The following is a 20,960-nucleotide window of genomic DNA, read 5'->3' as shown; positions in this document are numbered from 1 at the left end:
GCCGCGCGGTGACCGGAAAATGGCAGCGCCGTACTAGTACTGCGGCTGGCACTAATGCAGTGCCGGCAGCGCAGTACTAGTACGGCGCATGGCGCGAAGGGGTTAATATATGTTAATTAAAAATCTAACTTCTTTATTTTATTTATTTTTTTACTTTCTTCATCTTTGATTAAGCTTTGTTTGATAACCCCAAGTGCATACTGTGATACTCAAATGAGCAGTCATCGGGGGCAGAAGCTTGGATCACTACAGCAGCCTCTGACCCCACTCTACATCATCTGTGACATCTGTTTCAGGTGCTGGGTTTGACCCTGCTTTACTGAGCATGCCTCAGTTGTCAATTCCAATGCATGTTCAGTAGGTTTTTGTCACTGTACAATATGCACAGTGACAGTGCGCTCGCTGGCTGTGATGAGAAGTGATGACCAGGCAAAACAGAGCACTGTCAGTGCACACTGGAAAAAAAAAGAAGGATCAAACATGAAACAGGTTATTATGTACAGGTGACAGGATTTTACAGAGTATACGACAGCACCCGCAGAGAGAGGGGATCTCCCCACCATCAGGACAGGAGACTACAGAATAAAAAAAGGTGGGAGGTCCCCCTTGCCTCCTCAGTTGTGTTTCAGAGTATGAGAAGAACCGCCCATGGATTAGAGCACAAAATATTATCTTGTTCATACTACAATACCGCCACCACTTTAGAATGAAACTTTAGTAGCACTCTTGCATAGAGTGTTGGAAATTCAGCAATTAATTATGGGGGGGGGGGGGGGGGGCGTAGGTGCTATAGTAGACTCCATAAAATCCTATTAACGGTACATAATAAGCGGTTTTCTTATCACCACGAAAGCACCCACAGAGAGACTTTCAGAGACTATTACTGTGAGGGACCACAGCATTAAGCAATGATCCACCTCCAGCTTACATTTTGGGTGAAGATAGATCAAGACGGTAATGTTTATAACAGGTGGAAGGTGATAACCACGTTGCCGCCTTACAAATCGATTCAATGAAGACATCCTCCTTTTTGGCCCATGAAGACGCCATGGCTTGGGTTGAGTGCGCCTTCACTTCCTCTGGTGGAGCCTCACTTTTGGTTGAGTCCACCAGGCTGAACCCCCTTCCTTTGACCTTGAAAAGAGACAGACAGCGCCCTACTGTCTCCAAGTCTGAGTCCTTCTCAAGTACTCTAGCACCACTCTTCTAGCATCTAGAGCAGTGTTTCCCAAACTTCAGTCCTCGCGGAACCCAACAGGTCATGTTTTCAGGATTTCCTTAGTATTGCACAGGTAATGGAAGTATCAGGAGTTTTCCCACTTGTGCAGCACTATGGAAATCCTGAAAACATGACCTGTTGGGCGCCATGAGGACTGGAGTTTGGGAAATACTGATCTAGAGTGTGGAATTTTTCATTCTCTAGCGTAGTAGGGTTAACATAAAAGGATGGTAAATATATCTTCTGACTCCTATGAAATTTTGAAGCAACTTTAGGTAAATACGCTGGGTCAGGTTATAAAACTATTTTGTCTTGATAGATCTTTAAGAAAGGAGCATCTACTGGCAATGCTTGACTATCACTAACTCATCTTGACAAGGTTACGGCTATGAACAAGGCAGTCTTGAGGGTCAGTACTTTAGCAGAGGCTAAGGCCAGGGGTTCAAAAGGAGGCCCCGTTTAGGCATGTAGTATCAGATTTAAATCCCATGGGGGCAGTCTAGCAATACGCACCGGGTTACTACGTTCACAGGCTTTTAAGAATCTAGCGACCCACTACAGTGCCTTGCGAAAGTTTTCAGCCCCCTGGAACTTTTCAACCTTTTCCCACATATCATGCTTAAAACATAAAGATACCAAATGTAAATTTTTGGTGAAGAATCAACAACACATGGAACACAATTGTGAAGTTGAACGAAATTTATTGGTCATTTTAATTTTTTTTTTTTAATTTCCAAAACTGAAAAGTGGGGCATGGAATATTATGCGGCCCCTTTACTTTCAGTGCTGCAAACTCACTCCAGAAGTTCATTGTGGATCTCTGAATGATCCAATGTTGTCCTAAATGCCTGATGATGATAAATATAATCCACCTGTGTGTAATCAAGTCTCCGTATAAATGCACCTGCTCTGTGATAGTCTCAGGGTTCTGTTTGAAGCTCAGAAAGCATCATGAAGACCAAGGAACACAACAGGCAGGTCCGTGATACTGTTGTGGAGAAGTTTAAAACCGGATTTGGATACAAAATGATTTCCAAAACTTTAAACATCCCAAGGAGCACTGTGCAAGCGATCATATTGAAATGGAAGGAGTATCATACCACTGCAAATCTACCAAGACCCGACCGTCCCTCTAAACTTTCATATCAAACAAGGAGAAGACTGAACAGATGCAGCCAAGAGGCCAATGATCACTCTGGATGAACTGCAGAGATCTACAGCTGAGGTGGGACAGTCTGTCCATAGGACAACAATCAGTCGTACACTTCACAAATCTGGCATTTATGGAAGAGTGGCAAGAAGAAAGCCATTTCTCAAAGATATCCATAAAAAGTGTCGTTTAAAGTTTGCAACAAGCCACCTGGGAGACACACCAAACATGTGGAAGAAGGTGCTCTGGTCAGATGAAACAAAAAAAAAAATCAAACTTTTTGGCAACAATGCCAATCAATATGTTTGGTGTAAAGGCAACATAGCTCATCACCCTGAACACACCATCCCCACTGTCAAACATGGTGGTGGCTAGAGTTGAGCGACCTTGACCTTTTTAGAGTCGAGCCGGGTTTCGCGAAACCCGACTATCTCAAAAGTCGGGTCGAGTGAAATCGGCGATTATGACGTAAAGTCGGGATCGACCGAAACACGAAACCCAATGCAAGTCAATGGGGCAGCATAGTCGGCAGTGAGTGGGGGCCAGGAAGACACCTAGAGTGCCCATTTTAATGTCAAAACCATCCATTCTTCTTAATGAAGCTTGTCAAGCGTAATTTACCTTATAATAATTGGAAGGCATTTGAAATTGGGGGTCATTTGGCTAAAGTTGTGGGGGGTAGGGCTGGTAATTAGTGGGCCCAGTAAATCTGGACCACGTCACGGCAGTAGAGCAGGGAGAGGTAAGTATTTCAACTTTGCAAGTGCTGTGAACCTGAGCAAGCAGGGGGGGCCCACTCGTTGGCATTGGCACTGGCACAGGGCCCCTCAAAGTACAGCGGTGTGTTTGCACGGCGGGGGCGCCTCCCACCGGCAGCAACACTTTTGCGTACTATGAGAGGCCCTGTGCCAGTGACGTCGCCAACTAGTATTCCTCCCCCCACCTGATGAAGGAACCTGCACTTTCATCTGCACCTTCCTCTTTGTCCCCGTGTAAGGTGGTATGGTATGCGGGAAGAGCAACCTGACTTTCAGCAGGGTCACAATGTTGTTGTGTAGCGTGCACGGGGAATGTTGCGTTATGGGTCAATGTACCAGCAGACTCATCTATCACTGGCTGGGCAATGGGCAGGATGAGGAGGAAACACAGATATAGGCCCAAAGAATAAAGTTGGCTAAATGCAGTTCAAAATTGGTAACACAGGAATAACCAGGGGGCATTGCAGTGGAGGACAACTGGAATGAGAGGCTGACACAGAGAGTAGGCCCAAATCAGTAAGTAGTCGAAATGCAGTTCAAAATTGGCAACCGTAGTAAACAGGCGGCACAGCTTTGTTCAGTGGAGGAGAACAGCAAGGAGTGGCAGACACCGATAGTAGGCCCCAACCCAACTAGTAGGCCAAATGCAGTCTAACATTAACAACTATTTAACGAGCGCCTGAAAACGGAATTTCAGGACAGGAAACCAGGAGAACAGCAAGGAGCGGCAGACACTGTTAGTAGGCCCCAAACCAACTAGTACGCCAAATGCAGTTGTTCCATTTAACCACAATTTAACGAGAGCCTGAAGATAGAAGCTCAGGAAAGGCAACCTGGAGAACACCTTGGAGTCGAACACACCATCTCTCTCCACCCGATGCCCATTTTGTAGGCCTAATGCAGTGTAGTTTTCTACAACTACTAAACGAGAGTCGGAAGACCGAAGCAATGGCAAGGAAACCTGGGGAACACCTTGGAGTGTAACACACCATCTCTCTCCACCCGATACCCATTTTGTAGGCCTAATGCAGTGTAGTTTTCTACAACTACTAAACGAGAGTCGGAAGACCGAAGCAATGGCAAGGAAACCTGGGGAACACCTTGGAGTGTAACACACCATCTCTCTCCACCCGATACCCATTTTGTAGGCCTAATGCAGTGTAGTTTTCTACAACTACTAAACGAGAGTCTGAAGACCAAAGCAATGGCAAAGAAACCTGGGGAACACCTTGGAGTGTAACACACCATCTCTCTCCACCCGATACCCATTTTGTAGGCCTAATGCAGTGTAGTTTTCTACAACTACTAAACGAGAGTCGGAAGACCGAAGCAATGGCAAGGAAACCTGGGGAACACCTTGGAGTGTAACACACCATCTCTCTCCACCCGATACCCATTTTGTAGGCCTAGTGCAGTGTAGTTTTCTACAACTACTAAACGAGAGTCTGAAGACCGAAGCAATGGCAAGGAAACCTGGGGAACACCTTGGAGTGTAACACACCATCTCTCTCCACCCGATACCCATTTTGTAGGCCTAATGCAGTGTAGTTTTCTACAACTACTAAACGAGAGTCGGAAGACCGAAGCAATGGCAAGGAAACCTGGGGAACACCTTGGAGTGTAACACACCATCTCTCTCCACCCCATACCCAATTTGTAGGCCTAATGCAGCCTACTTTCCGACAACTACTAAACGAGAGCATGAAGATCGAAGCTCAGGAAAGGCAACCTGGGGAACACCTTGGAGTGTAACAAACCCTCTCTCTACACCACGGAAGGGCTGATTCTTAGGAAGGAAGGCTGTCGGAAAGAAGCAGGGCGCGTCCGAGGGTGAGTATATTCTTATTAGGTATATACTCACCCTCGGACGCGCCCTGCTTCTTTATTTGTAATGAATGTTTATTTGCAATGTGGTTTTGACTTACTCTATTTTTTTGGTAAATAATGATTTTATTATTTTCATTGTTTTGCATCTTCTTGGCAATAATATAAAGAAGACGCGACAGGACAACACTCGGTGGATGCCATATCTGTGTTTTAAATTGAAAAAAAACTTTCAGTTAACTACTTGCAGGAGAAAAGTATTGTAGCTGGTGGCCATTTTTAGTACTGTACCAGATTTTTGTTGTATGTGTTTGTTTTTAATGTTAAAATGTCTGCATTTGATATCTCTCCAGTATTTTCTTTTTTATAAGCAAAATACTTATTTTTATATTTTCTGATGTTGGTTCAAGGGGTACACGGGCAGCAGTAGACAGGTCAGTGGAGGCCTAGTGGAAGGAGGGACTGCAGACAGGCTTCGAAGCCCTAACATAATAAATTGGGCTGGCTGTAGGCAATTTAAAATTGGTTCCAGGGGAACACGGGCGGCAGTAGACAGGTCAGTGGAGGCCTAGTGGAAGGAGGGACCGCAGACAGGCTTCGAAGCCCTAACATAATAAATTGGGCTGGCTGTAGGCAATTTAAAATTGGTTCCTGGGGAACACGGGCGGCAGTAGCCAGGTCAGTGTAGTAGTAGTGGAAAGAACGGGCCGCAGACAGGCTTCGAAGGCCTAACATAACAAAAATTGGGCTGTAGGCAATTTAAAATTGGTTCCAGGGGAACACGGGCGGCAGTAGACAGGTCAGTGGAGGCCTAGTGGAAGGAGGGACCGCAGACAGGCTTCGAAGCCCTAACATAATAAATTGGGCTGGCTGTAGGCAATTTAAAATTGGTTCCAGGGGAACACGGGCGGCAGTAGACAGGTCAGTGGAGGCCTAGTGGAAGGAGGGACCGCAGACAGGCTTCGAAGCCCTAACATAATAAATTGGGCTGGCTGTAGGCAATTTAAAATTGGTTCCAGGGGAACACGTGCAGCAGTAGACAGGTCAGTGGAGGCCTAGTGGAAGGAGTGACCGCAGACAGGCTTCGAAGGCCTAACATAAGAAAAATGTCAATACAATGGTATTGACAGTGCCAGGCATTGAAGGATGTCAGCGCATAGACTAAACATTGGTGGAGCTGTGAGAGAAAATTTTGCAAGTCGTAGAGCACTGTTTGACCTGGGGGGGGGGGACTGTCTTGTGGCCGGCGGTACAGGCCCAGGGCCCCTCATATTACAACGGTGTGTCTGACGTTGGGTGCGCACCACCACCGCCAGACACTTTATTGTACTATGAGGGACCTAGTGGCAGTGCCGTCGACCAAAAGCGGGCACACCCACCTCTTCAGACAAACAGTACTCTCACGGGTGCTGGCGCCAAGTGGCGATACCACGGCCCCGTGTGGGGACTTTGGCCATTTAGGGAGGTGTTAACATGTCGGATGCTGGACAATCAGGTGCTGCAAATTACGAGATTGGAAAAGTCGTTCAGAATAGTCCACAGGCAAGACCTTTACATAGGAAAGCTAGGTGTCAGCCGGGCAAGGTGGGGCAAAAGATTTCGAAATCCAGTTGTGGTTCATTTTAATGAAGGTTAGATCATCTACATTTTGGGTAGCCAGACGAGTCCTTTTTTCTGTTAGTATTGAACCTGCAGCACTGAATACTCTTTCTGATAGGACACTAGCTGCCGGGCAAGCAAGCTCCTGCAATGCATATTCTGCCAATTCTGGCCAGGTGTCTAATTTTGATGCCCAGTAATCAAATGGGAATGACGGTTGAGGGAGAACGTCGATACGGGATGAAAAATAGTTAGTAACCATACTGGACAAATGTTGTCTCCTGTCACTTTGAATTGATGCTGCAGTACCTGTCCTGTCTGCGGTCATAGCAAAATCACTCCACAACCTGGTCAGAAAACCCCTCTGGCCAACGCCACTTCTGATTTCTGCCCCTCTAACACCTCTGGTCTGCTGGCCCCTGCAGCTCGTGTTAGAACGATCACGGGCGCTGTGTGCAGGGAATGCCAGAAGCAAACGGTCAACAAGAGTTGATTGTTTGGTTGCTAATATTAGTTCCAAGTTCTCATGTGGCATTATATTTTGCAATTTGCCTTTATAGCGAGGATCAAGGAGGCAGGCCAACCAGTAATCGTCATCGTTCATCATTTTTGTTATGCGTGTGTCCCTTTTGAGGATACGTAAGGCATAATCCGCCATGTGGCCCAAAGTTCCAGTTCTCAAATCTGTGGTTGTGCTTGGTTGAGGGGCAGTTTCAGGCAAATCCACGTCACTTGTGTCCCTCCAAAAACCAGAACCCGGCCTTGCCGCACCAACAATTTCCACTGGCCCCGGAAAAGCTTCCTCATTAAAAATATAATCATCCCCATCATCCTCCTCCTCCTGTTCGCCCGCTACCTCGTCCTGTACACTGCCCTGGCCAGACAATGGCTGACTGTCATCAAGGTTTTCCTCTTCCTCAGCTGCAGACGCCTGATCCTTTATGTGCGTCAAACTTTGCATCAGCAGACGCATTAGGGGGATGCTCATGCTTATTATGGCGTTGTCTGCACTAACCAGCCGTGTGCATTCCTCAAAACACTGAAGGACTTGACACATGTCTTGAATCTTCGACCACTGCACACCTGACAACTCCATGTCTGCCATCCTCCTGCCTGCCCGTGTATGTGTATCCTCCCACAAAAACATAACAGCCCGCCTCTGTTCACACAGTCTCTGAAGCATGTGCAGTGTTGAGTTCCACCTTGTTGCAACGTCTATGATTAGGCGATGCTGGGGAAGGTTCAAAGAACGCTGATAGGTCTGCATACGGCTGGAGTGTACGGGCGAACGGCGGATATGTGAGCAAAGTCCACGCACTTTGAGGAGCAGGTCGGATAACCCCGGATAACTTTTCAGGAAGCACTGCACCACCAGGTTTAAGGTGTGAGCCAGGCAAGGAATGTGTTTCAGTTGGGAAAGGGAGATGGCAGCCATGAAATTCCTTCCGTTATCACTCATTACCTTGCCTGCCTCAAGATCTACAGTGCCCAGCCACGACTGCGTTTCTTTCTGCAAGAACTTGGACAGAACTTCCGCGGTGTGTCTGTTGTCGCCCAAACACTTCATAGCCAATACAGCCTGCTGACGTTTGCCAGTAGCTGCCCCATAATGGGAGACCTGGTGTGCAACAGTGGCAGCTGCGGATGGAGTGGCTGTGCGACTGCGGTCTGTGGACGAGGTCTCGCTTCTGCAGGAGGACGAGGAGGAGGAGGAGGGGGTGCGAACGGCTACAGCCAACTGTTTCCTAGACCGTGGGCTAGGCAGAACTGTCCCAAACTTGCTGTCCCCTGTGGACCCTGCATCCACCACATTTACCCAGTGTGCCGTGATGGACACGTAACGTCCCTGGCCATGCCTACTGGTCCATGCATCTGTTGTCAGGTGCATCTTTGTGCTCACAGATTGCCTGAGTGCATGGACGATGCGCTCTTTAACATGCTGGTGGAGGGCTGGGATGGCTTTTCTGGAAAAAAAGTGTCGACTGGGTAGCTCGTAGCGTGGTACAGCGTAGTCCATCAGGGCTTTGAAAGCTTCGCTTTCAACTAACCGGTAGGGCATCATCTCTAACGAGATTAGTCTAGCTATGTGGGCGTTCAAACCCTGTGTACGCGGATGCGAGGCTAAGTACTTCCTTTTTCTAACCATAGTCTCATGTAGGGTGAGCTGGACTGGAGAGCTGGAGATCGTGGAACTAGCGGGGGTGCCGGTGGACATGGCAGACTGAGAGACGGTGGGAGATGGTATTGTTGCCGCCGGTGCCCTAGATGCAGTGTTTCCTACTACGAAACTGGTGATTCCCTGACCCTGACTGCTTTGGCCTGGCAAAGAAACCTGCACAGATACTGCAGGTGGTGCAGAAAATGGTGGCCCTACACTGCCGGAAGGGATGTTGCGTTGATGACTAGCTTCATTGGCCGAGGGTGCTACAACCTTAAGGGACGTTTGGTAGTTAGTCCAAGCTTGCAAATGCATGGTGGTTAAATGTCTATGCATGCAACTTGTATTGAGACTTTTCAGATTCTGCCCTCTGCTTAAGGTAGTTGAACATTTTTGACAGATGACTTTGCGCTGATCAATTGGATGTTGTTTAAAAAAATGCCAGACTGCACTCTTTCTAGCATCGGATACCTTTTCAGGCATTGCAGACTGAGCTTTAACCGGATGGCCACACTGTCCTCCAACAGGTTTTGACTTTGCCACGCGTTTTGGGCAAGATACGGGCCCGGCAGATGGAACCTGTTGCGATGTTGATGCCTGCTGCGGCCCCTCCTCCTCCACTTCAGAACTGCTGCCGCCTGCACCCTGTTCCCCCAATGGCTGCCAATCCGGGTCAAGAACTGGGTCATCTATTACCTCTTCTTGTAGCTCGTGTGCAACTTCGTCTGTGTCACCGTGTCGGTCGGTGGTATAGCGTTCGTGATGGGGCAACAGTCTCATCAGGGTCTGATTCTTGATCAGCACCCTGCGAGGGCAATGTTGTGGTCTGAGTCAAAGGACCAGCATAGTAGTCTGGCTGTGGCTGTGCATCAGTGCACTCCATGTCAGATTCAACTTGTAATGGGCATGGACTGTTAACTGCTTCACTTTCTAAGCCAGGGACGGTATGTGTAAAGAGCTCCATGGAGTAACCCGTTGTGTCGCCTGCTGCATTCTTCTCTGTTGTTGTTTTTGCTGAAGAGGACAAGGAAGCGACTTGTCCCTGACCGTGAACATCCACTAACGACGTGCTGCTTTTACTTTTACCAGTTTCACGAGAGGAGGCAAAAGAGCTAGAGGCTGAGTCAGCAAGATAAGCCAAAACTTGCTCTTGCTGCTCCGGCTTTAAAAGCGGTTTTCCTACTCCCAGAAAAGGGAGCGTTCGAGGCCTTGTGTAGCCAGACGACGAACCTGGCTCCACAGCTCCAGACTTAGGTGCAATATTTTTTTTCCCACGACCACCTGATGCTCCACCACTACCACTACCCTCATTACCAGCTGACAATGAACGCCCCCGGCCACGACCTCTTCCACCAGACTTCCTCATTGTTTTAAAAACGTTACCAAACTAACGGTATTTGTTGCTGTCACACAACTTATACGGTGAGCTATAACTTCAGTATGATTTAGCTACCCCTTTACAGGTGGGTGAGACCACAACGAAAATCAGGCACAATGTTACACACTCTGTTGTTGATGGCAACAAATGAGAGAGATGCCACACACGCAGGACTGTCACTGAAGCGCAAATGTAAATATTAATCTCCCACTGATTTGTTTTTTTTTTTTTTTAAAAGGTAGACTTTAGAAAAAAAAATAAATAAAAAAAAATGATTTTTTAAGGAAGAATTTATAAACCAAATAAAATGAAATGATTGTTTCAGGGAGAATTTAGAAAACAAATTAAAAAAAAATAGGCTTTGTAGGGCCCACTGAGTGAGAGAGGACGCACACAGGAGTCAGGAGTGGCACACAAGCCCAGAGGCCAATATTTATCTCCCACTGATTGATGTAGTGATTTTTTCAGGTAGATTTTGGAACCCAAATCAAGCAAAAAAATTAATAGGCTTTCTATGGCCCACAATTGGAGAGAGAGAGAGATGGCACACCCAGGAGTCAAGACTGGCACACAAGCAGAAAGGGCAATATTAATCTCCCACTGATTGATTTATTGATTTTTTCAGGTAGAATTTAGAACCCAAATCAACCCAAAAAATAAATAGGCTTTCTATGGCCCACTATTTGTGAGAGAGATGGCACGCTCAGGACTGGCACACAAGCCCAGAGGCCAATATTAATCTCCCACTTTTTTTTTTTTTTTCCCAGGGAAAATTTATAAACCCAATAAAAAAAATTATAAATAGGCTTTCTATGGCCCACTATCTGAGAGAGAGAGATGGCACGCTTAGGACTGGCACACAAGCCCAAAGGCCAATATTAATCTCCCACTGATTGATTTATTGATTTTTTCAGGTAGAATTTAGAACCCAAATCAAGCAAAAAAATTAATAGGCTTTCTATGGCCCACTGACTGAGAGATGGCACACACAGGAGTCAGGAGTGGCACACAAGCCCTGAGGCCAATATTTTTCTCCCACTGATTGATGTTGTGATTTTTTCAGGTAGATTTTGGAACCCAAATCAAGCAAAAAAATAAATAGGCTTTCTATGGCCCACTGAGTGAGAGATGGCACACACAGGAGTAAGGAGTGGCACACAAGCCCTGAGGCCAATATTTTTCTCCCACTGATTGATGTAGTGATTTTTTCAGGTAGATTTTAGAACCCAAATCAAGCAAAAAAATAAATAGGCTTTCTATGGCCCACTGAGTGAGAGATGACACACACAGGGATGGCACTCTAGCAGAAATGTCAATCTTAATCTCCCACAAAAAAAAAAAAAAAAAAAAAAGGAACTGTCCTTCAATTACCATCTCCCTGCAGAAATCTCAGCCAGGTATGGCAGGCAGCAATAAGGAGTGGACTGATGCACAAATTAAATAAAAAGTGTGGACAAACAAACAAGATAGCTGTGCAGAAAGGAAGGAACAAGAGGATTTGTGCTTTGAAAAAAGCAGTTGGTTTGCACAGCGGCGTACACACAGCAATGCAGCTATCAGGGAGCCTTCTAGGGCAGCCCAATGAGCTACAGCGCTGAGGGAAAAAAAAAAAATGTAGCTTCCACTGTCCCTGCACACCGAAGGTGGTGTTGGGCAGTGGAAATCGCTACAGCACAAGCGGTTTGGTGGTTAATGGACCCTGCCTAACGCTATCCCTGCTTCTGACGAAGCGGCAGCAACCTCTCCCTAAGCTCAGATCAGCAGCAGTAACATTGCGGTCGGCGGGAACGCCACTTTATAGCCCCTGTGACGCCGCGGACAGCAAGCCAATCACTGCAATGCCCTTCTCTAAGATGGTGGGGACCAGGACCTATGTCATCACGCTGCCCACACTCTGCGTTTACCTTCATTGGCTGAGAAATGGCGCTTTTCACGTCATTGAAACGCGACTTTGGCGCGAAAGTCGCGTACCGCATGGCCGACCCCGCACAGGGGTCGGATCGGGTTTCATGAAACCCGACTTTGCCAAAAGTCGGCGACTTTTGAAAATGAACGACCCATTTCGCTCAACCCTAGTGGTGGCAGCATCAATACGTAAGCACAATAAATAAATGAGGCCATAAGCATGCGGCTCTGGATCAGTCAGTGACAAATGTCATCCATTGGCTAACAACGTAAAAAAAAGGCCAAAACAATAAAACCGATGCAGTGGAGTGTGTCACAGCATATATGTGCTAACATAGCTTTCTGTATTTCAACACGTCACATTCCTGACTAAAAATGTCATTTTCCTCCTAAGGCAAAAATGCTATAGGGCGTTCTGTCATTTTGTGAGTTTTCCTAGACCAACTATATACTGATGAGAAGATGAGTTGCGACATGGAATGTAGGTGGTAAGGAGATGACATCAAATCTTTAGGTGACTCACTCGCCCAGCAGAAGACACCCAGAGGTGCAAACATTTCTCCTGTCATATGGAAACTATGTTGTATATTTATTGTATTATACTGTAATGATGGGTGTAGCAGTGTCACATAAGGTTACTTCAACTTGTGTTTTTACATGTACGTCCAGACTAAAAGAAACAAACTTGTCTGATTTATTACTGCTTCAGGTCCGCCTATAGCCCTTAAACATCCAGGCGGTCTCGCTCCTACTCTGCACTAGCATTCTAAAAACAGGAACGGAACTCCGGCTGTAAGAGACATCCGGATCCCCATAGAGAAGACAGAGGTGGTTTATTGCAGTCTCTGCCTTCTTTGTTGCTGTACACACAGTGCTAAACAACTGGTTATGCAGTAATAGGAAGCTCTGATGGTGCGGTCTCCTCCATATACAGTGGCCATGTGGGAAGGAGGAGGATCTGTTAGGACATAGAAGACCAAGACAACTCTGCCATGCAGTCAGCAGGCTGCATTTCCTATGTAACCAGGGCTAATATGCCAGAGCCCCACTTACAAGAGAAATAAGAGAAAACATACATATTTCAACATTTAAATGGTTCTCTTCCCAGGCACGGTATGACCTTATGAGGTGCACAATAAATGTGGAAAATGAATTAAAAATAAATAAAAATGCAAAAGTCAGTCAAAATCTCTGTTACTAGCACTGCCTGCCCCCCCCCCCCCCAAAAAAAAAAAAAATAAAGAAAACAACAACAAAGCAACTCAACGCGTGTTCAATATATAAAGATATTTGATGCAGAACGAGGAACAAATGTTTAAATGTATTTTAGTAACCCTGTGTGGTTAAGAAAAATAAATAAAAAGAAAAAAAAAAGACACTCATTTCCCTTATTTTTCTGCCCGCTAATAGGAAAAAAAAAAGAATGAGTTACATAAAAATAAAGCCCCATATATCGTGGAAAAAAATATGCAAATCAGTAACTGAATATCTGAACATGAAATTTTACCGCTATGTATGGCTGTAAAAGATCTAAACCGGTCTAAATTTTTTGTAGTCTACGCAAGGGTAAAATCATTAATATTTGCAAGACACTTTTGATAGCCTCTGTATGGTCTACACTAGTCCTGTTCAAGCCAGAATATTGTGCTGGCATTTTTATTAGAGATGAGAGAATTGGTCTGGTCATGAAGGGTTTAACTACAAGGTGGCTTCCAATTTATTTAGGCAATATTTTCTTGCACACATATATGGTCATCTCTATGTATAGACCCCAGTAGCTGTAGCTCTATGCAAATAGATACACACGTGGTCAAAATTGTTGGTACCTCTCGTTTAATGACAGAAAATCCCACAATGGTCACAGAAATAACTTGAATCTGACAAAAGTAATAATTAATAAATAATCTATCAAAATGAATCTCAGACATTGCTTTTCAACCATGCTTCAACTGAATAAAAAAAAAAAAAAATTCATGACAGAAATGATAGTACCCCTGAAAATAATGTGACATGTTAAATCATGGTGTGTCCACTAACTATCATCACAGGTGTCTACAATCTTGGAATCAGTGAGTGGGCCTGAATATAAGGCTACAGATACTCACCGTGCTGTTTGGTGACATGGTGTGTATCACACTCAACATGGACCAGAGGAAGCGAAGGAAGGAGTTGTCTCAGGAGATTAGAAAGAAAATTATAGACAAACATGTTAAAGGTAAAAGTTATAAGACCATCTCCAAACAGCTTGGTGTTCCTGTGACTACAGTTGTACACATTTTTCAGAAAGAAATTTGATGACAAATCCAATTGTACCAACAATTTTGACCACGTGTGTAGACATTGAATGAAAATTAGAGATGAGCACATTTGATCGGGTCAGGGCTTATTTGGCAAGCTATAGTGCTTACCGAAATGTACTGTGTATATCAAGAGTAGAATGAGTTTTAATACATTCATGAGTCAGCAGTAACTCGCATTATACATGGCCGTATTACCCAAGATTCCTGTTGCACCTTAAGCTGTAGTTACACAACAGAAGATGTCATTATCTACTGTAATATCCACAGGATAGGGGATAACTTACTGATCTCTGGGAGTCCATCTGCTAGGTCCCCGAGCAATCACTGCAGAGCTCCTCTTGAATGAAGCATGCATTCACACCTTGTTCCACTAGTCTTTTCTAGTGATGAGCGAATGTGCTTGGATAACGTGTTATCTGAACATGCTCGGATCCTAGCAAAGGGACTTCGGTGTGCTCGAACAATATATTCGAGTTCCCGCAGCTGTATGTCTATTGGCTGTTCAACAGCCACAACACATGCAGGGATTGCCTAACAAACAGGGAATCCCTGCATGTGTTGTGGCTGTCAAACAGCCGCGAGACATGCAGGCGTGGGGACTCGAACATATTACTCGAGCATGCCGAAGTCCCTCTGTTAGGACCCAATAATGCTCAGATAACACCTTATCAGAGTATGTTAGCGCATCACAAGTTTTTACAGCTCTCAGCTTTTTCCGACAGTCACATAGATTACAGACCCGATTCAAAGCTTTCATGCCAGGATTTAGGCGTAAAAGCTTTGAAAAGTCACAAAAAATTATGCAAAACTTGGATTGTGCCTAAACTTTGATACTTCTTACACCAGTTCATACCAGTTTCTCCCAGCTCTGACAAAATGGCCGGAGATGGGGAAGGACGCAAAAGCTCATTCTTCTAATGACGAGCTGTGGCATTCTCTATACCAGAAATCTCACTCCCTTACTCCACTAGTTAGACTCTACAAATTCACAATAGAAGACCTCACCTCTTCATGAATCAGGAGCATCTGACTCCAGCATGTCTTCTCATTCAAGACTGACGTGAACAACACCGATATTGATGAAACAAGCCCAACAAAATGAGCCGAGGTGCACATTAGGATAGCTTTCTATCTCGAGAAAAGCCCTTTAAAGGTTACATTGTGCTGAGTACTTTGGATATTATGTTTTAACCAGTAAGGCCGGGGTCACACTAGACCGTAATACGGACGAGTGCAATGCGATAAAAAAAATCGCATAGCACTCGTCCCAATGTTAATCAATGGGGCAGCTCCCATCATCCGATATTTTCTCGGCCGTATTCAGGATCCGAGTGAAATTGCAGCATGCTGCAATTGTCAGCGTTTCTCGGCCGAGAATCGCCAATGAAAGTCTATGGAAGCCCCAAAAATACGGATCACACACGGACCAGCAGTGTGACTTGCGAGGAATACGCAGCGCTGTTAGAGAGAAAATGAGCCAGGGGGGGCCAATAACCGTGGACCCTCTCCAGGCTATTAATATCTGCCCTCAGTCACTGGCTTTACTACTCTGGCGGAGAAAATTGTGCGGGAGCCCACGCCAATTTTTTCCGCCATTTAACCCCTTAATTTAATAGCTAGAACGGCCAAATTTTGCATAGACACACTACTGACATTAGTAGTGTGGAATATGCAAAAAAAAATGGGGAGAAGACATGGTTTACTGTATGTAAACCAGGTCTCATATGTCGGGTTTTAGGAAGGAGAAAGCAGAAGCCGGTAATTGAATTACCGGCTTTCTGCTATATCGCGCTGGATGAAATATTAATATATATACATATATGTGTCTACATACAGTATATATGTTTTTTTTTTTTTGTCACATGGATCCCTTGTATAGCCGTATGTTGGTTTTGCAAGCCTGCGATAAAAACACGCAGTACGGATGTCACACGGATCATTTGATGCGAGAAAATCGCATCCTCGCACTGCACACGGATCAATGTTTTGGTAACATTTGTGCGATTCTCGTCCATCAAAAACGGTCCGTTTTTTTATACGTTGTGTGTGTCCCGGCCTAAAGGAGAGCTATAAGTGCTTGTGATGTGTTACAGGAAATATCACAAAAATATCATAAGAGGCAAATCAATAATTTATAATTCTGACATCGGGGCTAAATAAAAATACATTTGGATTTTTGGACTACAGGTCTTTGGTACTGTAAATATCGCTTAGGCTGGGTTCACATTGCGTTATTGGGAAAGTGCTAACGGACAGTGTTGCACGGCGAAATTAACGCCGTGCAATGCGTCCGTTAGCGGGCCCATTCACAGCAATGGGAACGCGCAGCACTAGCGCGTGCCATGTTCGGCACGCGCTATGCGACGCGCAGGTGTTTCCTGGCGCGCCGCGGACGCTGCTTGCAGCGTCCGAGGCGCGCCCGCGGTCCGTTCCCCGCTCTCGCAGATCGGGGATCTGCGAGAGCGGGGACGTTACCGCGACCCCGGGACGCGGCCCCATTAAAAACATTGCGTTAGCGCAACCCGCTAGCGCTAAACGGGTTGCACTAACGCAATATGAACCTAGCCTTACTGATGCAAGTCCACATGTTGTACATAACCTCTACGTGTGCACTGACTGCTATGTGTGCATATGAATAAAAAGAGCCTTTTTTTTATAGCCATGTGCTCCTACCATGGCGATATATAAATTGCAGGTGTACCCAGATAATGTTGCATTAGGTAATATACAGTACCTACAAGATGTAGCTTGAAGCTCCCAATATAAAGACTTTACCATTTCCTCAACTATCCCATACAATGACCTTCCATAGACATGACCTAGTTTCATGAAGTAGAATGGCGAGACCCACAAAGCTGTATTTTCTACTCAAAGTGTCCCATGTAATAAGAAACAAGACATATTCAAACCAAACACTTATTTTCTTTTAATGGGTGAAGGTCGGTCACAGCGGATGGGGGCATGCACAGCACGTGGGTAGCAATACCACCGGTAAGGCACAATTGGCCAGTTGAACAGGACTCCTGGCGCAAGTCCGACTTCATACATAGAAAACTCTTATGGTATAACAAATTGACCGCGGCTGTGACTTAAATATCCAAACCACATATCACTCCAAACACCTTGAACAAATAATAAGTAAGGGAGAAAGGGTGGGAAAATGCAGCCTCCGGGTCACACTGCTGTGAGGAGAGAGGCAGGAAGAGGCTGGGACATCATTTATAAGGGGGCACAAAGGGAGGAGGAAAAAGGGGGGTGCCATGTGTGACAAACAGGAAGGGAGGAGATAAGGAAAAGCAGGGAACATTGGGACACAAGCTTTACCCCCTTCTAAACTGGATACACCAGTCAGCGGGCATACAATAAAGGATTGAAATGCCCCTCAGTCACAATTCTTCAGACTTTCTATAACCGGAGAGATTACAAGAACTAAAGAGTAGCATATAAATTTGCAGGACCCTGGGTCAGGGGCCAGCTTAGTGTTTGGGGGCCACTTGACGGGGCCCTAGCAATTGCCTCCTACCTGCCGACATCTGCGGCTCCTCCTGATTAGCTGGTCTGCCTGATGTTGTTTGTGTAACACTCCACAATAATGAGATCGTACCAGGCAGCCGGCTAATCATAACAGGAGCCATGGATGCCGTCAGGTGAAAGGCAGTTTGTAGTGCTCCTGTTTGACAGCCACAGAATAATGACATGGGCATAGGACCAAGGGCCTGCAAATAACTCATCCCTAATTAGAACCAGTTGTCATTTTTGGACACTGCTAGTTCATACATGAGTAATTACATTGACTGTCGGGTATTGAATTTGTGTATTATGTAGATTAATTCTTTTGGGTCTCATTTTCCCCCCATTTGATAGTACTGTTCCGTTAGAGGACTGCATTGGGCCACACAATGTATGTGACTCAGTTCGCCTATAGTTCACCAAATCCTGTACAAGTCTCTGGAAATGGAGACAATTGCATGAGCTTTAAACAAACTTCTATAGGAAAACAAAGATATCTTAAGACTTGAAGTACAGGAAAATCACAACATCCACCTCGAGTCATGACAGGCCTATGTCAATCTTAAGTCTATGCATGAAATAAAATTTACATCCATACAAACATAATCCAACGTACCTCGGAATATAAAATTCCCATGTCCTCTGCCGATCTTGATAATTCTTGATCTGTAAAGTCCAACTCTTCACAGTCACTTTCCTTTAGGAAGTAAAAGAATACATCAAGTACAAAAATGTGAGACCTTACATAGTCAATACTAGGTGGATGTGTGAAACATCCTGACTTGAAGGATTGCTGCTGAAGACGCCCAACCCATAGGTCTCGTATTACTTAATACATGACAGGGCTAGGACAAGTTACAACATTGTTGCTCTCAGTCATTGTGCACACAATGAGACATATGTGATTTTGTTTCAAAATTATAAAAATAAAACAAAAAAAGTAGACTGGTTAAATGGTTGTCCAGGACGTTGATATTGATGACCGGAACTTACCATAGGTCATTAATATCTGATGCCAAGCACTTCCACTAATTCTCATGCGTCAGAAGTCCACAATGTACAGAGCTGGAGCATCATAGGTCTGTATACTGTGTGGTGGACTCTCGGGGACTGTAGCTCTTAGGACTTTCTCTTCAATAGGAGCAAAGCTGGAGTGCCCAAGAACGGCCATTACAAAGTGTACAGACTAGCAGTGTTCAGGCTGCATACACAGTTTACATCCAGCACTTACAGAATCTGTTAATGGATCGTGGAGAGTCCCCCACCAATCTGATGAACTATCCTAAGACATCATAGTCCTGTAGAACCTCTTTAAGTAACATAGTAACATAGTTAGTAAGGCCGAAAAAAGACATTTGTCCATCCAGTTCAGCCTATATTCCATCATAACAAATCCCCAGATCTACGTCCTTCTACAGAACCTAATAATTGTATGATACAATATTGTTCTGCTCCAGGAAGACATCCAGGCCTCTCTTGAACCCCTCGACTGAGTTCGCCATCACCGCCTCCTCAGGCAAGCAATTCCAGATTCTTACCGCCCTAACAGTAAAGAATCCTCTTCTATGTTGGTGGAAAAACCTTCTCTCCTCCAGACGCAAAGAATGCCCTCTTGTGCCCATCACCTTCCTTGGTATAAACAGATCCCCAGCGAGATATTTGTAATGTCCCCTTATATACTTATACATGGTTATTAGATCGCCCCTCAGTCGTCTTTTTTCTAGACTAAATAATCCTAATTTCGCTAATCTATCTGGGTATTGTAGTTCTCCCAACCCCTTTATTAATTTTGTTGCCCTCCTTTGTACTCTCTCTAGTTCCATTATATCCTTCCTGAGCACCGGTGCCCAAAACTGGACACAGTACTCCATGTGCGGTCTAACTAGGGATTTGTACAGAGGCAGTATAATGCTCTCATCATGTGTATCCAGACCTCTCTTAATGCACCCCATGATCCTGTTTGCCTTGGCAGCAAAAAAATAAAAATAGTAAAAATAGAGAACATGTCGTACACACCACATCATCGTATGATTAGACTACAACAGGTCATTCTAGTTCCATAATAAGGTGTAGGTAAAATAATGTCAAAAGTTTGTTCTTGTGGATTATAATTAATGCTAAGCCATAAAAATGTCCATACTGTAAATTAAGAAAAAAAATCTGAGAGGTATCCAAAAGGTTGTATATTATGATTTTCCCTGTCTAGTCACAGCAGCCATTCAGCACAAAGTTACAAAATAGAAATCATAATGCTTGTTAGTGGATCTTTAGCTTCTCAGTAGATTGTCCCATTGCTACTGAACTGCACATGGTCAGCAGTTTCTGACAACTCAAGAGTGACCAGATCAACCAGTCTGTAATGTTTTTTTGTTACTTTTACAAAAATATATACTGCAGCAAAAACTTTGGTTGCTGCTCTAATGCCTGATTTACAAGCACATGGATATTAAAGTTTATCAAAAAGATTAGTGCAGCCCTGGTCCAATGTCCAGTCATCCGTGGTAGCTGGCCCAGGACAGTCTTCACTTTTGGCATCGGAGCTCCAGTGGTGATCGTGGCCTGGTCCTGGGGCCTGTTGACATCAGCAATTCTTTTCTGTTGAATGTGCATCCTTCAATGCACACTTAGGCTACGTTCACATTAGCGTTGCGCGCCGGGGACGCAACGCACGACGCACAAAAAACGCACGCAAAACGCGCGCAAAAACGCTGCGTTTTGCGACGCGTGCGTCGTTTTTTGACGAAAATCGGACGCACAAAAAATGCAACTTGTTGCATTTTCTTGCGTCCGATGCTAGCGTCGGAAACGACACACGTGTCGAAAAACGCTACCAAAAAAACGCACGCGTCCCCTATGTTAAACATAGGGGCGCGTCGCCGCTGCGTCGCCGACGCAACAGCGACGCACATTAGCGGAACGCTAATGTGAACGTAGCCTAAGTAAGTAAATAAATAAGCACATGTACCTTATCGCCGCACCAGTAATGACCCAAGCTATAAAAATGTAACATAACTCATACAATGAATGAAATTTAAAAGAATTAAAAAAAAAACACAAGCCAAAAATGTACAGAACAATATGGTATCACTAAAAAGGTAATCTCATCCTGCAAAGAATGCAGGCCTTCAAATTTACATTTCGTCTATGTACAGCCCATAT

The 20,960-nt window shown here is 45.0% G+C and overlaps 1 protein-coding gene across 1 annotated transcript in view; it reads right to left on the bottom strand.

Moving 5' to 3' along the window:
- The window catches only part of ANKRD22 (ankyrin repeat domain 22), a 62,027-nt gene extending 43,454 nt beyond the window's left edge, over positions 1 to 18,573 (bottom strand). The window contains exon 1 of the mRNA XM_069753508.1: positions 18,418 to 18,573. Within this exon, the coding sequence (XP_069609609.1) occupies positions 18,418 to 18,438 (21 nt within the window). The 5' untranslated portion in view covers positions 18,439 to 18,573. The remainder of the gene's footprint in view (positions 1 to 18,417) is intronic.
- Between the last annotated feature and the right edge of the window lie 2,387 nt (positions 18,574 to 20,960).

This window comes from Ranitomeya imitator, chromosome 2, assembly GCF_032444005.1.
Source record: "Ranitomeya imitator isolate aRanImi1 chromosome 2, aRanImi1.pri, whole genome shotgun sequence".
NCBI classification, from domain to species: domain Eukaryota; kingdom Metazoa; phylum Chordata; class Amphibia; order Anura; family Dendrobatidae; genus Ranitomeya; species Ranitomeya imitator.
This window is presented reverse-complemented; position numbering and strand designations above follow the sequence as displayed.